The sequence below is a fragment of the Canis lupus genome, chromosome X (genome assembly GCF_048164855.1).
Source record: "Canis lupus baileyi chromosome X, mCanLup2.hap1, whole genome shotgun sequence".
NCBI lineage: Eukaryota > Metazoa > Chordata > Mammalia > Carnivora > Canidae > Canis > Canis lupus.
In genome coordinates this window covers 79,597,625-79,614,632 of record NC_132876.1, presented here as the reverse complement: position 1 = coordinate 79,614,632, position 17,008 = coordinate 79,597,625, and the positions used below count along the sequence as shown (strand labels likewise).

Sequence of the window (17,008 nt, the reverse complement as noted above, 5' to 3'; positions counted from 1 at the left end):
ACTTACCATAAGCTGCTTATCTGTTATCTGAAGGACATCTACCAACTCCTCTATCAACCCATTATACAAGATACTGTTTGCTGACTCCTGCAAGGCATTGGAATACACTGCAAAAGGAGAAATAAACACTTTAGGCAAGAAGGCAGTGGTCAAGCCACTGCCTGGTGACAAACCTTTTAGCACCTACTGGTTCTGGGAAAAGATTCCCTTCCACCCAGCATTGGAGGGCAGAATCACTGAATTCTAGAGGACCAATCAAATATGGTGGTAAGCCCTAAATACCTTCCAAACGGACAGATTCTCCTATTATTATATTAGTACTGATTGCCATGACCAAGGATATTTGGAAATGGAAGTATGAAGAGAAAGTGAAGAATTAAATTTTTATAATATCACTACTTGATACAATAACTTATTACGTCTTAGATATAGACTTCCATTTTAGCCTCTTCATGTGCTTCTGTTTTTCACTGGAAACACTTATTACAGGCTGAAAAGAACAGAATTTTGGATTATTGCAGACCAAGTCAGAAACTTGTATGACACTGTGGAGTAAAAGTTAAGAATGAGTGTAATTGACTTGCAATGAATCCCACACAGAATAGTAGACATGGATTTGAACACACTCATTTAGTTTAACAAACATGCACTCACTAATATGCCACAAGTTATACTAAGTGTGAGTACAAAAAGAAGAGTATGAATTTTACTTCAAGGAAATCATAGTTTAAAAGAGGAGATAAACAAGTAATAACATAACTAAAGCTGGTAATATTAACAGCAGCTACCATTTTATACCTTCTATGTGCCTACCCTGTGTGAGGTGCTTTACAAGTTTTCATTTAATCCTTGTATCAGTCTATAAGATGAGTGGTATCCCAATATTAAATGAAGAAATAGGCCAAAAGCACAAACATGTAGCTAATCATCTGCAGAATCTGGCTGAGAGCCTAGGACTGACTCCAAAACCAGTGTCCTTTCCATTCTACCACTCAAAAATAAAATGCACAGTATTGACTTCTGAATGAATACCTTCTACCTTCAAAATTATACCACTGACAGGTCAGAAGAGGAAGATGAAATGGCAAGAGGAAGAACAGGGGCCAGGAAAGAACTACCTGAACACTCATTTAAAAGAAAAAGGGCCAAAATCAAGACTAAACCCAAGTGATTATGTCTGTAAGTATTATATCTTTTTCTAATACAACATTAAGAAGCTCAAGAATGATGAAGATGGTGAACATTAGAAATACAGGCAATTTTACAATTTAACTTGCCACCTAGGTAACTACAATAAAGCCTCACGGCAACAAAGACAGATGAAATGCAAAGGAAATCATGTCTAAATTACCTAATCAGGGCCTGTTAATTATAGTGTTATTATCTTACCTAATATAGATATTGCATGCAGCCTGGCTTGAACAGCTTGCAATCGTTTCCTGTGATTAGAAAAGCCATGGGCCAGCCGTATGTGCGTAAATAACAGCATCTGTAGGAATATAAGACCTAAATTAGGAAACCAATGAAAACAGTGAATGTACTTTTTGAGGGCTAAATCTTACCTATTATTGAGATATTTGGTAAAATGGTTTACTATTGCTATTTGTTAAGGTGTCAAACAGAACAGTTGTACTCTGAGGCTAGCTGACAAAATAAGCCGCAAAACACAGGCTCAGGAAATTCCAATATCCCAACATAAGCCAAGAAGTATCACTATACTGATAGGCAACAAACTGAAGACATCTGGCAAGAGTTCTGATTGTTACTAATCAAATAAAATATTTTATCACCATAACAACGAACAGAAAAAAACACAACTAAACATTTTCTTCTTTGGTATGTAAGTGTTAAGATACTAACATTTACTAGATTCACACAGTGAGTAAGGCAGTTCTTATGTTTTCCTCAAACTCTCACAAGAATCTATGTAGGAAGTTAGTAGGTGTTGGCCTTATAGAAGCTGAGGAAACAAAGACTCACAAAAACTAATTTACTCATGATCTGACTCCTTTCTTTTTGATATGCTGTCTCCCAGCCGAGCACATATCAATCTACATGGATAGCCACCACACACTTTAGATAAATATTAGGACCTATCATACCTGCTTATCCTTAGGAATGCTGTACATTTTGGTAAGAGATTCCATGATTTCAGAAGGGCTTTCTGAAATCTACATTAGAAAAAAAATGGGTTAGGAACAAAAAGTAAGCTGAATGTTAGGAAACGAGCCAATAGTCAAAGATTCCTCTTACCTTGTCAAGTTGCTCTATGTGAATATAATGTAGTGTGTTACTAGTTGTCTGAAATTAAAAAGACAGGAGTTGTTAGAAGTCACTGTAATACCTTAGCTTCCCTTACCATAAGACTGCAAGGGAGCTGTCTGAAAACCAAGATGTCACTGTAGGCTGAAGCCTGAGTGCTCTTAAAAAAAAAAAAAAAAAAAAAAAAAAAAAAAAAAGGTAACTTTAGAGTTCCCCGAAATACCCATTTTATATACAAGCTTCTTTGAAGATAATATCAAAATATAATGCACATAGACACATTTAATATTCCTTAGCCCTTTTTAAAGTTATTTAAGTATAATTAACATACACTGTTATATTTGTTTCAAGTGTACAGTATAATGACTTAGCACTTCCACACATCACCCAGTGCTCATCAGGTAAGTAAGTGTACTCTTAATCTCATTTATTTCACCCCATCCCTCTACCCACCTCCACTCTAGCAGCCACCAGTTTGTTCTCTATATTTATCTATTGCCTCTTTCCTTATCCCCTTTTAACCTTCATAGCAAAGACCAAATCCATGAAAATGGTTTCCATTCTAGATATGCACTGCAGCTGTTTTCAAGGCACCATTCATCTATAAAGATTTATTATGCTGTAGGTAGAAGAAAAGATCTTATTCACTAAGCTACTTTTAAAACAAAACTGAATTTTAGTATCTCCTCAAAGAATATGAAGGACTAGATAATTGAAGCAGAACCCTGTCTGTAACCCTAACAAACTGACTTAAATAGAGAAAATTGAGTTAGCACTATCCAATTACACTAAATGTTGGAATTCTCAACTGAGACTGAGAAAAATGTGTAAGTCATGACAACGCCTCATCGGGAGTCCTGTCTCTTAGCACTCCAACATAAGTAATATCCAAACCCGTCAGAACTGAGCATACAATGAATAGTTTACTCCTGAGAAGCTGCTATGTATATTTAACTGGGTAGGGCAGCAATGCAGCTCGAAACCATTCCCCCTCATTTAACTGAGGAGTCCTAGAAGTAAACTCCAGTTATAGTACATCACAGACTCTATCAGAACAAGTCTGAATGAGACTCACCCTTTTCTCGATTTTGACCTCGGCCCCAGGGTCTGCATAGAATTCAAAGTGTAGTGTAGTTGCACTGGGTGGGTATTTCTGTGTATAAAGCACATAAAAGAATCAGATACCATCTTTTCCCCAAATCTTCCTTCAAAGTCCTAACCATTTGTCCAACTCATTATAGCAGCAGGAGGAGCACTGCTGTCAGCAGGTATAGTGCCTTCACTCGTCTTAGTAGAGCTCAGATGTCTTTTAACAACACAGAATCAGGAGGATGCAGCCCAGAGCTCCAAAAGCCTTCATATTTCTTACTTATAAGTTATCTGCTGCCCTTTCTTCCAAGAGATCAATTCTGTAGCTATTCTCAAGAGAAAAAAGACAGGTAAGTCTGCCAAGCAATAATGAATAAGAATCCAAGAAAGGATGGAGGATAAATACAAGGGTCTAGGTACCAACTTGGGAATGGAAAAGAACATTCTTATGGAGACTTAGTTTATATCACTGCCTTCTGAAATATTTTATTCAAACTATGCTTCGGTGGTGTATCTTCTTAATTCTTCAAATAATCTCTTTATACCATTCTACACCACTTTCTGTGGTATCAAATGCTTTTCTGTACAGGTAAATACCAGGTCAATATGGACCAAATCCTTACAACAAATCCTCTTTAACTCTAGAAAAGCAAAAACAAAACTGAGACCACAACAGCATGCCCATTAAAATGAATCCTTATGGACTCAGCAGTTGAGCATCTGCCTTTGGCTCAGGTCATGATCCTGGGACTGAGTCCTGCATCAGGCTCCACAGGGAGCTGCTTCTCCCTCTGCCTCTGTGTCTCTCGTGAATAAATAAACTATCTTTTTTTTTAAAGATTTTATTTATTTATTCATGATAGTCACACAGAGAGAGACAGAGAGGCAGAGACACAGGCAGAGGGAGAAGCAGGCTCCATGCACCGGGAGCCTGACGTGGGATTCGATCCCAGGTCTCCAGGATCACGCCCTGGGCCAAAGGCAGGCGCCAAACCGCTGCGCCACCCAGGGATCCCCCAAACCGCTGCGCCACCCAGGGATCCCAATAAACTATCTTAAAAAAAGAAATAAATAAAAATAAAATGAATCCTTAAAAGAAACCAGTAGCAGTGGCTGCCTCTGAAAATGGACAATTATTATATACAATAATTATTTCAATAAAAAAAAACATGCCCACGTACTACTTCCTTCTAAAGTACACACCATAGGGTGCCTGGGTGGCTCAGTGGTTGAGCATCTGCCTCTGGCTCAGGTTGTGATCCCGGGGTCCTAGGATCAAGTCCTGCATCTGTCTCCCTGTGGGGAGCCTGCCTCTCCCTCTACCTATGTATGTCTCTGCCTCTCTCTGTCTCTCATGAATAAATATATAAAATATTTAAAAAAATAAAGTACACATCGTATTTTCCAAAGTCTCACTGATTACCAAATATCAGTAAATAAAAGGATGTGTGATTTCTTAACATAGGCTGGGCCCAAAACAGATACTATACAAAACTAGTGGAGTTTATCATACTGTTTTGCCCAAGGGGTAAACAAGCGTGATATACAAAAGGAGGCTAACATAGTACTAGAAGTCCTAGCCTCAGCAATCAGACAACAAAAAGAAATAAAAGGCATTCAAATTGGCAAAGAGGAAGTCAAAACTCTTCCTCTTCGCCGATGACATGATACTCTACATAGAAAACCCAAAAGACTCCACCCCAAGATTGCTAGAACTCATAGAGCAATTTGGCAGTGTGGCAGGATACAAAATCAATGCCCAGAAGTCAGTGGCATTTCTATACACTAACAATGAGACTGAGGAAAGAGAAATTAAGGAGTCAATCCCATTTACAATTGCACCCAAAAGCATAAGATACCTAGGAATAAACCTCACCAAAGATGTAAAGGATCTATACCCTCAAAACTATAGAACACTTCTGAAAGAAATTGAGGAAGACACAAAGAGATGGCAAAATATTCCATGCTCATGGATTGGAAGAATATTGTGAAAATGTCAATGTTACCCAGGGCAATTTACACGTTTAATGCAATCCCTGTCTAAATACCATGGACTTTCTTAAGAGAGTTGGAACAAATTATTTTAAGATTTGTGTGGAATCAGAAAAGACCCTGAATAGCCAGGGGAATTTTAAAGAAGAAAACCATATCTGGGGGCATCACAATGCCAGATTTCAGGTTGTACTACAAAGCTGCGGTCATCAAGACAGTGCGGTACTGGCACAAAAACAGACACATAGGTCAATGGAACAGAATAGAGAATCCAGAAGTGGACCCTCAACTTTATGGTGAACTAATATTCGACAAAGGAGGAAAGACTATCCACTGGAAAAAAGTCTCTTCAATAAATGGTGCTGAGAAAATTGGACATCCACATGCAGAAGAATGAAACTAGACCCCTCTCCTGCACCATACACAAAGATAAACTCAAAATGGATGAAAGATCTAAATGTGAGACAAGATTCCATCAAAATCTTAGAGGAGAACACAGGCAACACCCTTTTTGAACTCGGCCACAGTAACTTCTTGCAAGATACATCCACGAAGGCAAAAGAAACAAAAGCAAAAATGAACTATTGGGACTTCATCAAGATAAGAAGCTTTTGCACAGCAAAGGATACAGTCAACAAAACTCAAAGACAACTCACAGAATGGGAGGAGATATTTGATATTTGCAAATGACGTATCAGATAAAGGGCTAGTTTCCAAGATCTATAAAGAACTTATTAAACTCAACACCAAAGAAACAAACAATCCAATCATGAAATGGGCAAAAGACATGAAGAGAAATCTCACAGAGGAAGACATAGACATGGCCAACAAGCACATGAGAAAATGCTCTGCATCACTTGCCATCAGGGAAATACAAATCAAAACCACAATGAGATACCACCTCACACCAGTGAGAATGGGGAAAATTAGCAAGGCAGGAAACAACAAATGTCGGAGTGGATGCGGAGAAAAGGGAACCCTCTTACACTGTTGGTGGGAATGTGAACTGCTGCAGGCACTCTGGAAAACTGTGTGGAGGTTCCTCAAAGAGTTAAAAATAGACCTGCCCTACGACCCAGCAATTGCACTCCTGGGGATTTACCCCAAAGATACAGATGCAGTGAAACTCCGGGACACCTGCACCCCGATGTTTACAGCAGCAATGGCCACAATAGCCAAACTGTGGAAGGAGCCTCGGTGTCCATCGAAAGATGAATGGATAAAGAAATTGTGGTCTATGTATACAATGGAATATTACTCAGCCATTAGAAACGACAAATACCCACCATTTGCTTCAACGTGGATGGAACTGGAGGGTATTATGCTGAGTGAAATAAATCAATCGGAGAAGGAAAAACATTATATGGTCTCATTCATTTGGGGAATATAAAAAATTGTGAAAGCGAATAAAGGGGAAAGGAGAAAAAATAAGTGGGAAATATCAGAAAGGGAGACAGAACATGAAGGACTCCTAACTCTTGGAAACGAACTAGTGGTGGTGGAAGGGGAGGAGGGCGGGGGGTGGGGGTGACTGGGTGACAGGCACTGAGGGGTGCACTTGACGGGATGAGCACTGGGTGTTATTCTATATATTGACAAATTGAACACCAATAAAAATAAATTTATTAAAAAAAACAAAAGGAGGCTAAGAATTATTAACCAACTTAATTTTAAGATGAAAGTCATTTTCACATGAACTGAATACTCTTTAAGATTTATGTAGCTTTGATTATTAAATAAACACTTACCTCCCATATTACCCAGTATTAATTTATATAATACACACTAAGAAAGTATACCAACCAAGGTGAGAAAGCAATTTGTTCTAATTTGTTATTTTCTTTGACCAGAAAAAGAACCATTCTCCCAGGGGAAAAAGGCTTGCTAAGATAAATTTACTAAATTTCATCGCAGGTATTTGTCCTATACACAATAAACTGACAAAAACAGCAATATCTGCTGGAAAATATAGTTGCTTCTTGGCACAGAATTGTTTTTAACAAATCCAATTGTGCATTGTGGTTCCAAAACAACATATCAAAGCGGAAGGGAGGATGGCCTAACCTTGTAAACTAAGCATGGATGAAAGGTATGAACAAGACAGGGCATGAGAGGTAAACATGGAAAACACACAAAACATTTTAAGTTCTCAATGACTCTCACGTACTGTTCCCCAAGCATCCATTCTTAAAAATCACATCATACTGCCCAGAGTTCCAATGGTTCCAGTGAGAGAATACAAACAAATACACTTTCTGGGATACTTCAACACTTTCAAACGGATTCACCAAATACAGCTTCCTAGTCAAGAGCTGGGGAATGAACATACACTGTTTTTGAGATTCTTCTTAGTGTCAGCAGATTGAGGGCCCAAGCATTTCTAGACAAGATGTGCTAGGTCTTAGTTGATCTCAGGTTCCTCAAAGGTCCTGATTTGAAGTGGCAACTTAATATACCATATATTCATTGTAAAGTAAGGCTCAAAAAGAGACTACACATAGCTCTGCCAAAAGACACCCATATCCGAGAGTTACTTACCATCATATGCAAGTCTCTGCAACATTCTGCAAGTCCAAAGCCATTTTCCTTTCCACCCCAGCTCTTAAAAAAAGGAAAAAGACAGTGTTAAAATAGTGCTTACAATAGCCTTGTGTATAAAATAACAGTATGTGGCTGTTTGGAATACAGTGTTGAGAAGACAACCAATGTGAAAGTCCAACAAAGAGAGGGAGCAAATAGAAGCAAGTACTTAATAAGACTCAAGGCAAGGTCTGCCTAAAGGTAAGATTTCTACAATGTGATCAATTTCACTGTTCTGTGAGGGTGCTACTGGAAAGAGCATAAATAGCTAAACAATTGCACTGCATATGCTTGCAGTCATACTTGCTGACAGGTCAGGTCAGTCTTATCTCATCAGGCCTTCAGTACTTTATTATGCTTTCCATACTCGGACTGTTCACCTTCCTCACTACAGTAAGGAACTACATGCTCCACAGTTCCTTTTTGACATGAACCAAGTAGCAAAGCAGAAGACTCTATGTTGCTTATTCCTTCCTACTATACTCTGCCACCATGAAGTCTAAAAACTCATCAAAGGGCAGCCCAGGTGGCTCAGCGGTTTAGCGCCGCCTTTAGCCCAGGGCTTGATCCTGGAGACCCGGGATCGAGTCCCATGTCAGGCTCCCTGCATGGAGCCTGCTTCTCCCTCTGCCTGTGTCTCTGTGTCTCTGTGTGTCTCTCATGAATAAATAAATAAAATCTTAAAAAAAATTTAAAAAATGAAAACTCATCAAGTACTAGCCCCTAAGGCAATGGGGGAGAATGACTAAATTGTACACTATTACTGGCCTCCAAATCCAAGCCTCCAACCATATATTCTTGCTTAATAAACAGGCTTGCATTTTCAACAGTGTTTGATACCAAACATTTTTGCCTGATTCAGAATGCTACCAAGGGTGGGGTGAGAACTTGCTGAAAACATAAAAAGTAAATGCATTAGTCCTTGCCTCCTAGGCCAAGGCATACAATTGGGTTAAACAATAGACAAACTGAAAAGTTTCGGGGAAAAGACTGGGGAGTGAGATGGTTTGGAGACTAAGGGTTTGGATAACTTCCACAGACTCCTGGGACTCTAGAAGGCCAAACATATGCCCAAGGCTTAAGCACATTCTCAGAAAAGACCCAAGAAGGCCCTAAGTTCTACATGCCTGGCTCATCATCAGGCTCTGTGCAAGTTAGAAGTGAAGGCTAAGGCAGAGTTGTAAACATCCTAGTTGAGTAGTGAAGATAAGAGTATTACCACTTAAGGTGCTAATATACATACAGAACCTACCTTCAAAAAAAAAAAAAGAACCTACTTTCAAAGACTGGGGGGGAAGTAGTATTTCTTTGTTCCAGAAGTTTATGGCAAATCGCTAGCTAACCACTAAGCAAAGAGAATAGACTTTAATGATCACAAGTATGAAATCAGTTCAGAAAAGTCTAAACAAACAAACCCTGGGGAAGGGTGAGAATTTGATTTCCAGAGCTGCCACATTATAATATTAACAATGTCCATTATTCTACAACAACAAAAAACCCCTGTGATATATACAAAGAAACAAGACCGTGAAACACACAAAGGAAAAAAATAATAAATTACAGCAACATGAGCATGAGCAGTGATGTCAGCATGATGGCCAGGAGTTGGGGAACCTACCCCCACAAGCCAAGGGATGGGAGAGGAGTCTCATGCACCTGCCTGTTGGATAACAGAAATACAGATCTTGGGTCACAACTATAAACCGTGTAGTGGCTTGTGAACCAGCTACAGCCACTCTGAGGAGCCCCAGGAAAACATGGTCTAAAAGAAACATCCATGGATGATAAAGGTAAAGGACAAAAGTACTAAAAATAATAAGAACTAAAATAATTTGTTAATGAATATACAATTTAAAAAGAAGTAAACTGAACATTAAAAACATAAAATGAGGTTGGGGGGAGTAAAAGGGTAGAGTATTTGTATGTGACCAAAGTTGTTACCAACTTTAAAAACTTATATCTATAGGATGTTTTTTTTTATAGGATGTTTTATGTGAGGCTCATGGTAACTACAAAGCAAAAACCTAGATACAAAAAAGATAAACAGAAAGGAATCAAAGCATACTACTATAGAAAACCATCAATTCACAAAGGAAGGCAGCAAGAGAGGAAGAAAGGATAAGGAAAATACAAAATAGCCATTAAACAGTAACATGATATTACCAAGTCCTTGTCTATCAATAATTACTCTAAATGTAGATGTATTATATTACTTTTATATTAAAGTGTACAATATAATGATTCAGCACTTCCATACAACACCCAATGCCCATCACAAGTATATTCCTTAATCCCTATCCCCCTACCAACCCCACCTCCTCTCTGGCAACCATCAGTTTGTATAGATAAGAGTCTGTTTCTTGGTTTGCCTCTCTATTTTATCCCTTTGCTTGTTTTATTTCTTAAATTCCACACGAGTGGGATCCCTGGGTGGCGCAGCGGTTTAGCGCCTGCCTTTGGCCCAGGGCGTGATCCTGGAGACCCAGGATCGAATCCCACGTCGGGCTCCCGGTGCATGGAGCCTGCTTCTCCCTCTGCCTGTGTCTCTGCCTCTCTCTCTCTCTCTCTCTCTCTGTGACTATCATAAATAAATAAAAATTAAAAAAAAAAAATTCCACACGAGTGAAATCATTCGGTATTTGTCTTTCTCTGACTGACTTATTTTGCTTAGCGTAATACTCTCTAGTTCCATTCATATTGTTGCAAATGGCAAGATTCTCATTATTTTTTATGGCTGAATACTATCCCAGTGAGTGTGTGATTGATATACATATATATCATTATTAGTTGATGGACATTATTAGTTGATGGACACTTGGACTCTTTCCACAGTTTGGCTACCGTAGATAATGATGCTATAAATATCAGGGTGTATGTGTATCCCTTTGAATTACTGCACTATACTTTCTTACATCAATGGACCTACCAGGAATATACAGAACATTGTACTGAATAGAAGTAGAATACACAGTCTTCTCAAATGCACATAGAACTTTTTCCCAGATAGATTATAGGATGATAAGTTACAAAACAAGTCTTAACAAATTTAAGAGACTGAAATTGTAACAAGTAACCTTCCTAACCACAGTGGTATAAAACCAGAAATCAGTAATAGGAGAAAAACCGGAAAATTCACAATATATGGAAACTAAACAATACACTCCTGAAGAACCAATGGATCAAAAAAAAAAAAAAAGAAATCAAAAGGGAAATTTAAAAATATGGGCAGGGGGCACCTGGGTGGCTCAGTGGTTGAGTGTCTGCCTTTGGCTCAGGTCCTGATCCCGGGGTCCTGGGATGGAGTCCCACATCAGGATTCCTGCAGGGAGCTTGCTTCTCTCTCTGCATCTCTCATGAATAAATTAATAAAATCTTTTACAAATAAATAAATAGGGACAAAAGACAATGGAAACACAACATATCAAAATTTAGGGGATGCACCAAAAGCAGTTCTAAAAGGAAAGATTATAGGGATAAATTACTACAGTAAGAAACAGAAAAATCTCAAATATACAACCTAACTTTGTTAACTCAAGGAACTAGAAAAAGAACAAACTAACCCCAAAGTTAGTAGAATGAAGGAAATAACAATGATCGCAGCAGAATAAATGAAATGGATGACCGCCCCCCAAAACAGAAAAGGTCAATAAAAACAAGAGCAGAGTTTTTTGGAAAATATAAATGAAAGAGATGAAATTTTAGCTAGACTGAGAAAATAAGAGTGAAGACTTAAATCAGAAATGAGGAGACATTACAAATGATATCACAGAAAGGATTAAGAGACTACTTATGATTTCACTTATATATGGAATTTAAGAAACAAAACAAGCAAAGGGGGGAAAAAGGAGGGAGATAAAACAAGAAACAGATTCTTTCTTCACTATAGAGAACAAAACTGATGGTTACCAGCGGGGAGGTGGATGGGGAAATGAGTGAAATAGGTAGTGGGGATTGCACTGAGTAATGTAAAGAATTGCTGAATCACTATACAGATTCAGCAGTACGTAAAACTAATGCAACACTGTATGTTAACTAAACTGGAATTAAAACAAAAAACTTAAAAAAGGGACTTATGAACAGACCAATAATGAATAAGAAGATTAAATCAGTAGTCAAAACACACCCAATACAGGAAAGCCTAGGACCAGATGGTATTCCTGGTACATTCACCAAAAGTTTAAAGAATTAATGCCAATCCTTCTCAAACCAAATTAACAGCACATTAAAATGATCATATACAATTATCAAAGTAGGATTAATCCTTGGGATGCAACAATGGTTTAACATATACAAGCCAATAAATATGATACACCACATTAATAAAAGACAAAAACCGTATGATGTCAACAGATGCAGAAAAAAAGTTTGACAGAAACTCAATAGCCTTTCATGATAAAAACTAAAAAATGAGGTATAGAAGCTCAATGTTTTAATAAAGGCCATACGTGACAAGCCCATAGGTAATATACTCAAATGGTGAAAGGATGAAAGCTCTCCCTCTAAGATCCTGAACAAGACAAGGATGCCCATTCTTAACACTCCTATTCAATATAGTACTGGAAGTCCTAGCCAGAGCAATTAGGCAAGAAATAAATAGAATCCGAAGAAATAAAAGGCATCCGTTTCAAAAAGCAAGAAGTAAAACTGTCGCCATTTATAAATGATATGATTTTATGTATTAAAAGCCTAAAAACGCTGCCAAAAAACTGTTAGGACTAATAAATTCTGTTAAGTTGCAGGATATAAAATCAACATACAGAAAATCAGTCATATTTCTATATATTAACAATGAACTATATGAAAAAGAAATTAAGAAAACAATCCCAGGGAGCTTGAGTGGCTCAGTTGGCTAAACACTGAACTCTTGATTTCAGCTCAGGGTTGTGAGATTGAGCCCCACAGCAGGCTTTCGCTGGGCATGTAGCCTGCTCGGGATTCCCTTTCTCCCTCTCCCTTTGCTTCTACCCTCCTGCTCGCTCTCTCTCTCTAAAAAAAAAAAAAAAAAACCACAAGTTCTAAAAAGAAAACAATCCCATTTACAGTTGCACTAGAAACAGTAAAATACTTAGTAAATTTAACCAAAGTGAAAGAGCTATACAATGAAAACTATAAAACACTGATGAAAGAATATAAAGACACAAATGGAAAGATATCCTGTGTTCAAGAATTACAAGAACATTGTTAAAATGTCCATACAATCCCAAGAACATTGTTAAAATGTCCATACAATCCAAGTCCATTTACAGCTTCATGTAATTGCTATTAAAATTCTAATGACATTTTTCAGAGAAATAGAAAAAAAAATCCTCAAATTTATGTGGAACCACAAAAGACCCTGAATAGCTAAAGCAATCCTGAGAAGGAACAACAAAGCTAAAGGTATCACACTTCCTGATTTCAAACATTATTATAAGGGTAAAGCAGTAAGAATAGTATTGACATAAACACAGATAAGTACACCAACAGAACAGAACCAAAAGCCCAGAAATAAACCCTCACATATATAGTCAACTAATATTTGAAAGGGAGACAAAAATAATCAACGGGGAAAGCACACACTCTGATAAATGGTACTGGGAAAACTGGATAACAAAATGAATCGGACTCCTTTCTTATACCATCCAAAAACTGAACTTGAAATGGATTAAAGACTTCAACATGAGACCTGAAACAGTAAAATTATTAAAAGAAAACAGAGTAAAAGTTCCTTGACACTGATCTTGCTAATTACTTTTTTTGGATACCAAAAATATAAGCAACAAGGGCAAAAATAAGTGAGAAGGAACACTCAAGAATTCATACAGGGACGCCTGGGTGGCTTAGCAGTTGAGTGTCTCCCTTCGGCTCAGGGTGTGGTCCTAGGGTTCTGGGATCAAGTCCCACATCGGGCTCCCTCTGCCTATGTCTCTGCCTCTTTCTCTGTGTCTCTCATGAAGAAAGAAAATCTTAAAAAAAAAAAAAAGGAATTCATACACCTCAGTAATACACACAAAATAGGATTTAAAAAAGGGCAGTGGAGGGGCACCTGGGTGACTCAGGGGTTGAACAACTGCCTTTGGCTCAGTTCATGATCCCAGAGTCCTAGGATCGAGTCCTGCTTTGGGCTCCCTGCAAGGAGCCTGCTTCTCTCTGCCTATATCTCTGCCTCCCTGTGTCTCTCATGAATAAAAAAGCTTAAAAAAATAAAAACAAGAAAACCCCAGAGGAATTAAGTAGACATTTTCCCAAAGAAGACGTAGAAATAGCCAAGAGGTATATGAAATGGCATTCAGTTATCACTAATCATCAGGGAAATGCAAATCATATCCACAGAAAGATATTGCCTCATACCGGTTAGAATCTAGGCTATTATCAAAAAGAGATAACAAGTATTGGCGAAGATCTGGAGACCAGACCCCTGTGCACTGTTGGTGGGGATGTAAATTGGTAGAGCTACTATGGAAAATGCTATCCTCAGAAAATTAAAAATAGTATATGATCCAGCAATCCCAATTCTGGGTATATATCCAAAAGAAATAATACAAGGACATCAAAGAGAGATCTTCCCCCTCCTATTAACTGCAACATTATTCACAATAACCTACGTTGGGTGACAAACTAAGTGTTCATCTATGGATGAATGGATAAAGATGTCTCCCTCTCTCTCTCTCACACACACACACACACGTACACACACACTGGAGTATTATTCAACCATGAGAAAGAATTCCAGCCTTCTGTGACAACATTGATGGACCCTGAGGGTACTCCAGTAATTGTAATAAGTCAGATCAGATAGAGAAAGACAATTACTGTATCCTATCACTTATATGTGGATTTTTAAAAAGCTGAACTCATAGAAACAGAATGGTGGTTTCCAGGGGCAAGGGCTTGGGGTAAATAGGAAGATGCTGGTCAAAGGGTACAAACTTCTAGTTATATGATAAATAAGATCCAGAGAGCTAACGTACAGCATGGTGACTACAGTTAACAATATTGTATTATATACTTGCCATTGCTGAGAGTAAATATTAAATCTTCTCACCACAAAAAACGGATGATAACTGTGAGGTGAAGAGGTGTTCATTAATTCTAGTGTGGAAATCACTCTAATATATGTGTATCAAATCAACATGTTGTACACCTTAAACTTACATGTTATATATATCAATTATACCTCAATAAAGCTGGAAAAAATAGAAACTATCCCTAAGTCCAGATACTGGATTTAATAGGCAAAGACTTTAAATAAATGATTTTAGATATGCTTCTAAGGGCTAAAGGAAATCATGAGAGTATTTCATCAAATAAATATCCACAAGATTATAAAAAAGGAAGCAAATACAAATTATAGCACTGAAAAGCATAATAACAGAAATGAAAATATTCACTTAAGTGTTTCAACAGCAGATGTAAGCAGGAAGATTGAATCAACAAACCTAATTAAATATACAGAATATCAGATGGTACTATGTACTATTTTAAAAAAAGGCAAAAAGGGTGATACGGAGTACATAGAGGGTTCCAATTTTAAATCAGGATGTTAGGGGGGATCCCTGGGTGGCTCAGCGGTTTAGCGCCTGCCTTTGGCCCAGGGCGTGATCCTGGAGTCCCGGGATCGAGTCCCGCGTCGAGCTCCCGGCATGGAGCCTGCTTCTCCCTCTGCCTGTGTCTCTGCCTCTCTCTCTCTCTCTCTGTCATGAATAAATAAATAAAATCTTAAAAAAAAATAAATCAGGATGTTAGGGAAGACCCTGCAGACTTAAGACTTAAAGATGAGGGAGCAAGGGGATCCCTGGGTGGCTCAGCGGTTTCGCGCCTGCCTTTGGCCCAGGGCGCGATCCTGGAGTCCCGGGATCGAGTCCCACAACGGGCTCCGGGCATGGAGCCTGCTTCTCCCTCTCCTCTGCCTGTGTCTCTGTCTCTCTATCATAAATTAAAAAAAAAAAAAAGATGAGGGAGCAAGCCATAGAGACAACTGGGAACACAGCTGTGTAGAGATCCTGCAGGAAGAGTGTAGCTAGCACCGTCCAGGAAAGGAAGAGGGCCAGGTACACAGAACAGACTGAACTTGGGGGAAGCAAATGGGATGAGAGATCAGAAGTTTGATATTGTACACATTACAACTGAGGTATCTATTAGATACAAAGTAGAGATTTTGAGGCAGTAATTATATGAGAAAGCCCAGGGTGGGGCTCTGAGCCACTCTAATACTCAGAGCTTGAGCACAGGAGGAGGTACCAGCCAAGACATGGAAGGGCAGTTGTGGAAACTCAGGAGGACCAGGAGGCAGTTTAGAAGCCAAGACTACTGCCTAGTCTTTAAAAATTAATTTTGTTTTTTCCTCAAAATGTACTGAAATGAATTCAACTTTATTATTTTAAAATCTTTAACACATTTTATTTATTCATTCATTTTTTAAAGATTTAATTTATTCATTCATGAGAGACAGAGAGAGAGAGGCAGAGAAATAGGCAGAGGGAGAAGCAGGCTGCCTGTGGGGAGCCCGATGCAGGACTCAAGCCCAGGACCCCGGGACCACGACCTGAGCCAAAGGCAGACACTCAACCACTGAGCCACCCAGATGCCCCTATTCATTTTTATTTTAATTCTAGTATAGTTAGCATAGTGTTAAATTACTTTCAGGTATATAATACAGTGATTCAAAAATTTCATATATTATTCTGTTCTCATCAAGGAGAGTACTCTTAATCCATTTCACCTATTTCACCCACCTCACCTACCTCTCCCACCTCCCCTCAGGCAACCATCTGTTTGGTTTTTGGTTTGTCTCTTTTTTTGCTTATTTGTTTCTTAAATTCCCTATGAGTGAAATCATAGGGAAATGATTTTGAAATGAAATAAAAAATCATATGATATTTGTCTTTCTCGGGCTGACTTCTTTCACTTAGCATTATACTCTCTAGCACCATCCATGTTGTTGCAAATAAGATGATTTCATTCTTTTTATAGCTGAATATTATTCTGTTGTGTATATATAGGACATCTTTATCCATTCATCTATCAATGGACACATGCTGTTTCCATAAAATGGCTACTGTAAATAATGCAATGAATATAAGGGTGTATATATCCTTTTGAATAA

General features: G+C 38.3%; 1 protein-coding gene across 18 annotated transcripts in view; it reads right to left on the bottom strand.

Annotated features, from left to right (window-relative positions):
• Positions 1–17,008, bottom strand: part of HUWE1 (HECT, UBA and WWE domain containing E3 ubiquitin protein ligase 1) — a 174,833-nt gene that overhangs the window by 92,045 nt on the left and 65,780 nt on the right. For all 18 annotated transcript variants that reach the window (XM_072816177.1, XM_072816172.1, XM_072816175.1 and 15 more), the window contains 6 exons: positions 7,882–7,944; positions 3,338–3,415; positions 2,254–2,301; positions 2,103–2,171; positions 1,390–1,489; positions 7–107 (listed from right to left, as the gene is read on the bottom strand). In XM_072816177.1, coding sequence (XP_072672278.1) covers positions 7–107; positions 1,390–1,489; positions 2,103–2,171; positions 2,254–2,301; positions 3,338–3,415; positions 7,882–7,944 — 459 coding nt within the window. The remainder of the gene's footprint in view (positions 1–6; positions 108–1,389; positions 1,490–2,102; positions 2,172–2,253; positions 2,302–3,337; positions 3,416–7,881; positions 7,945–17,008) is intronic.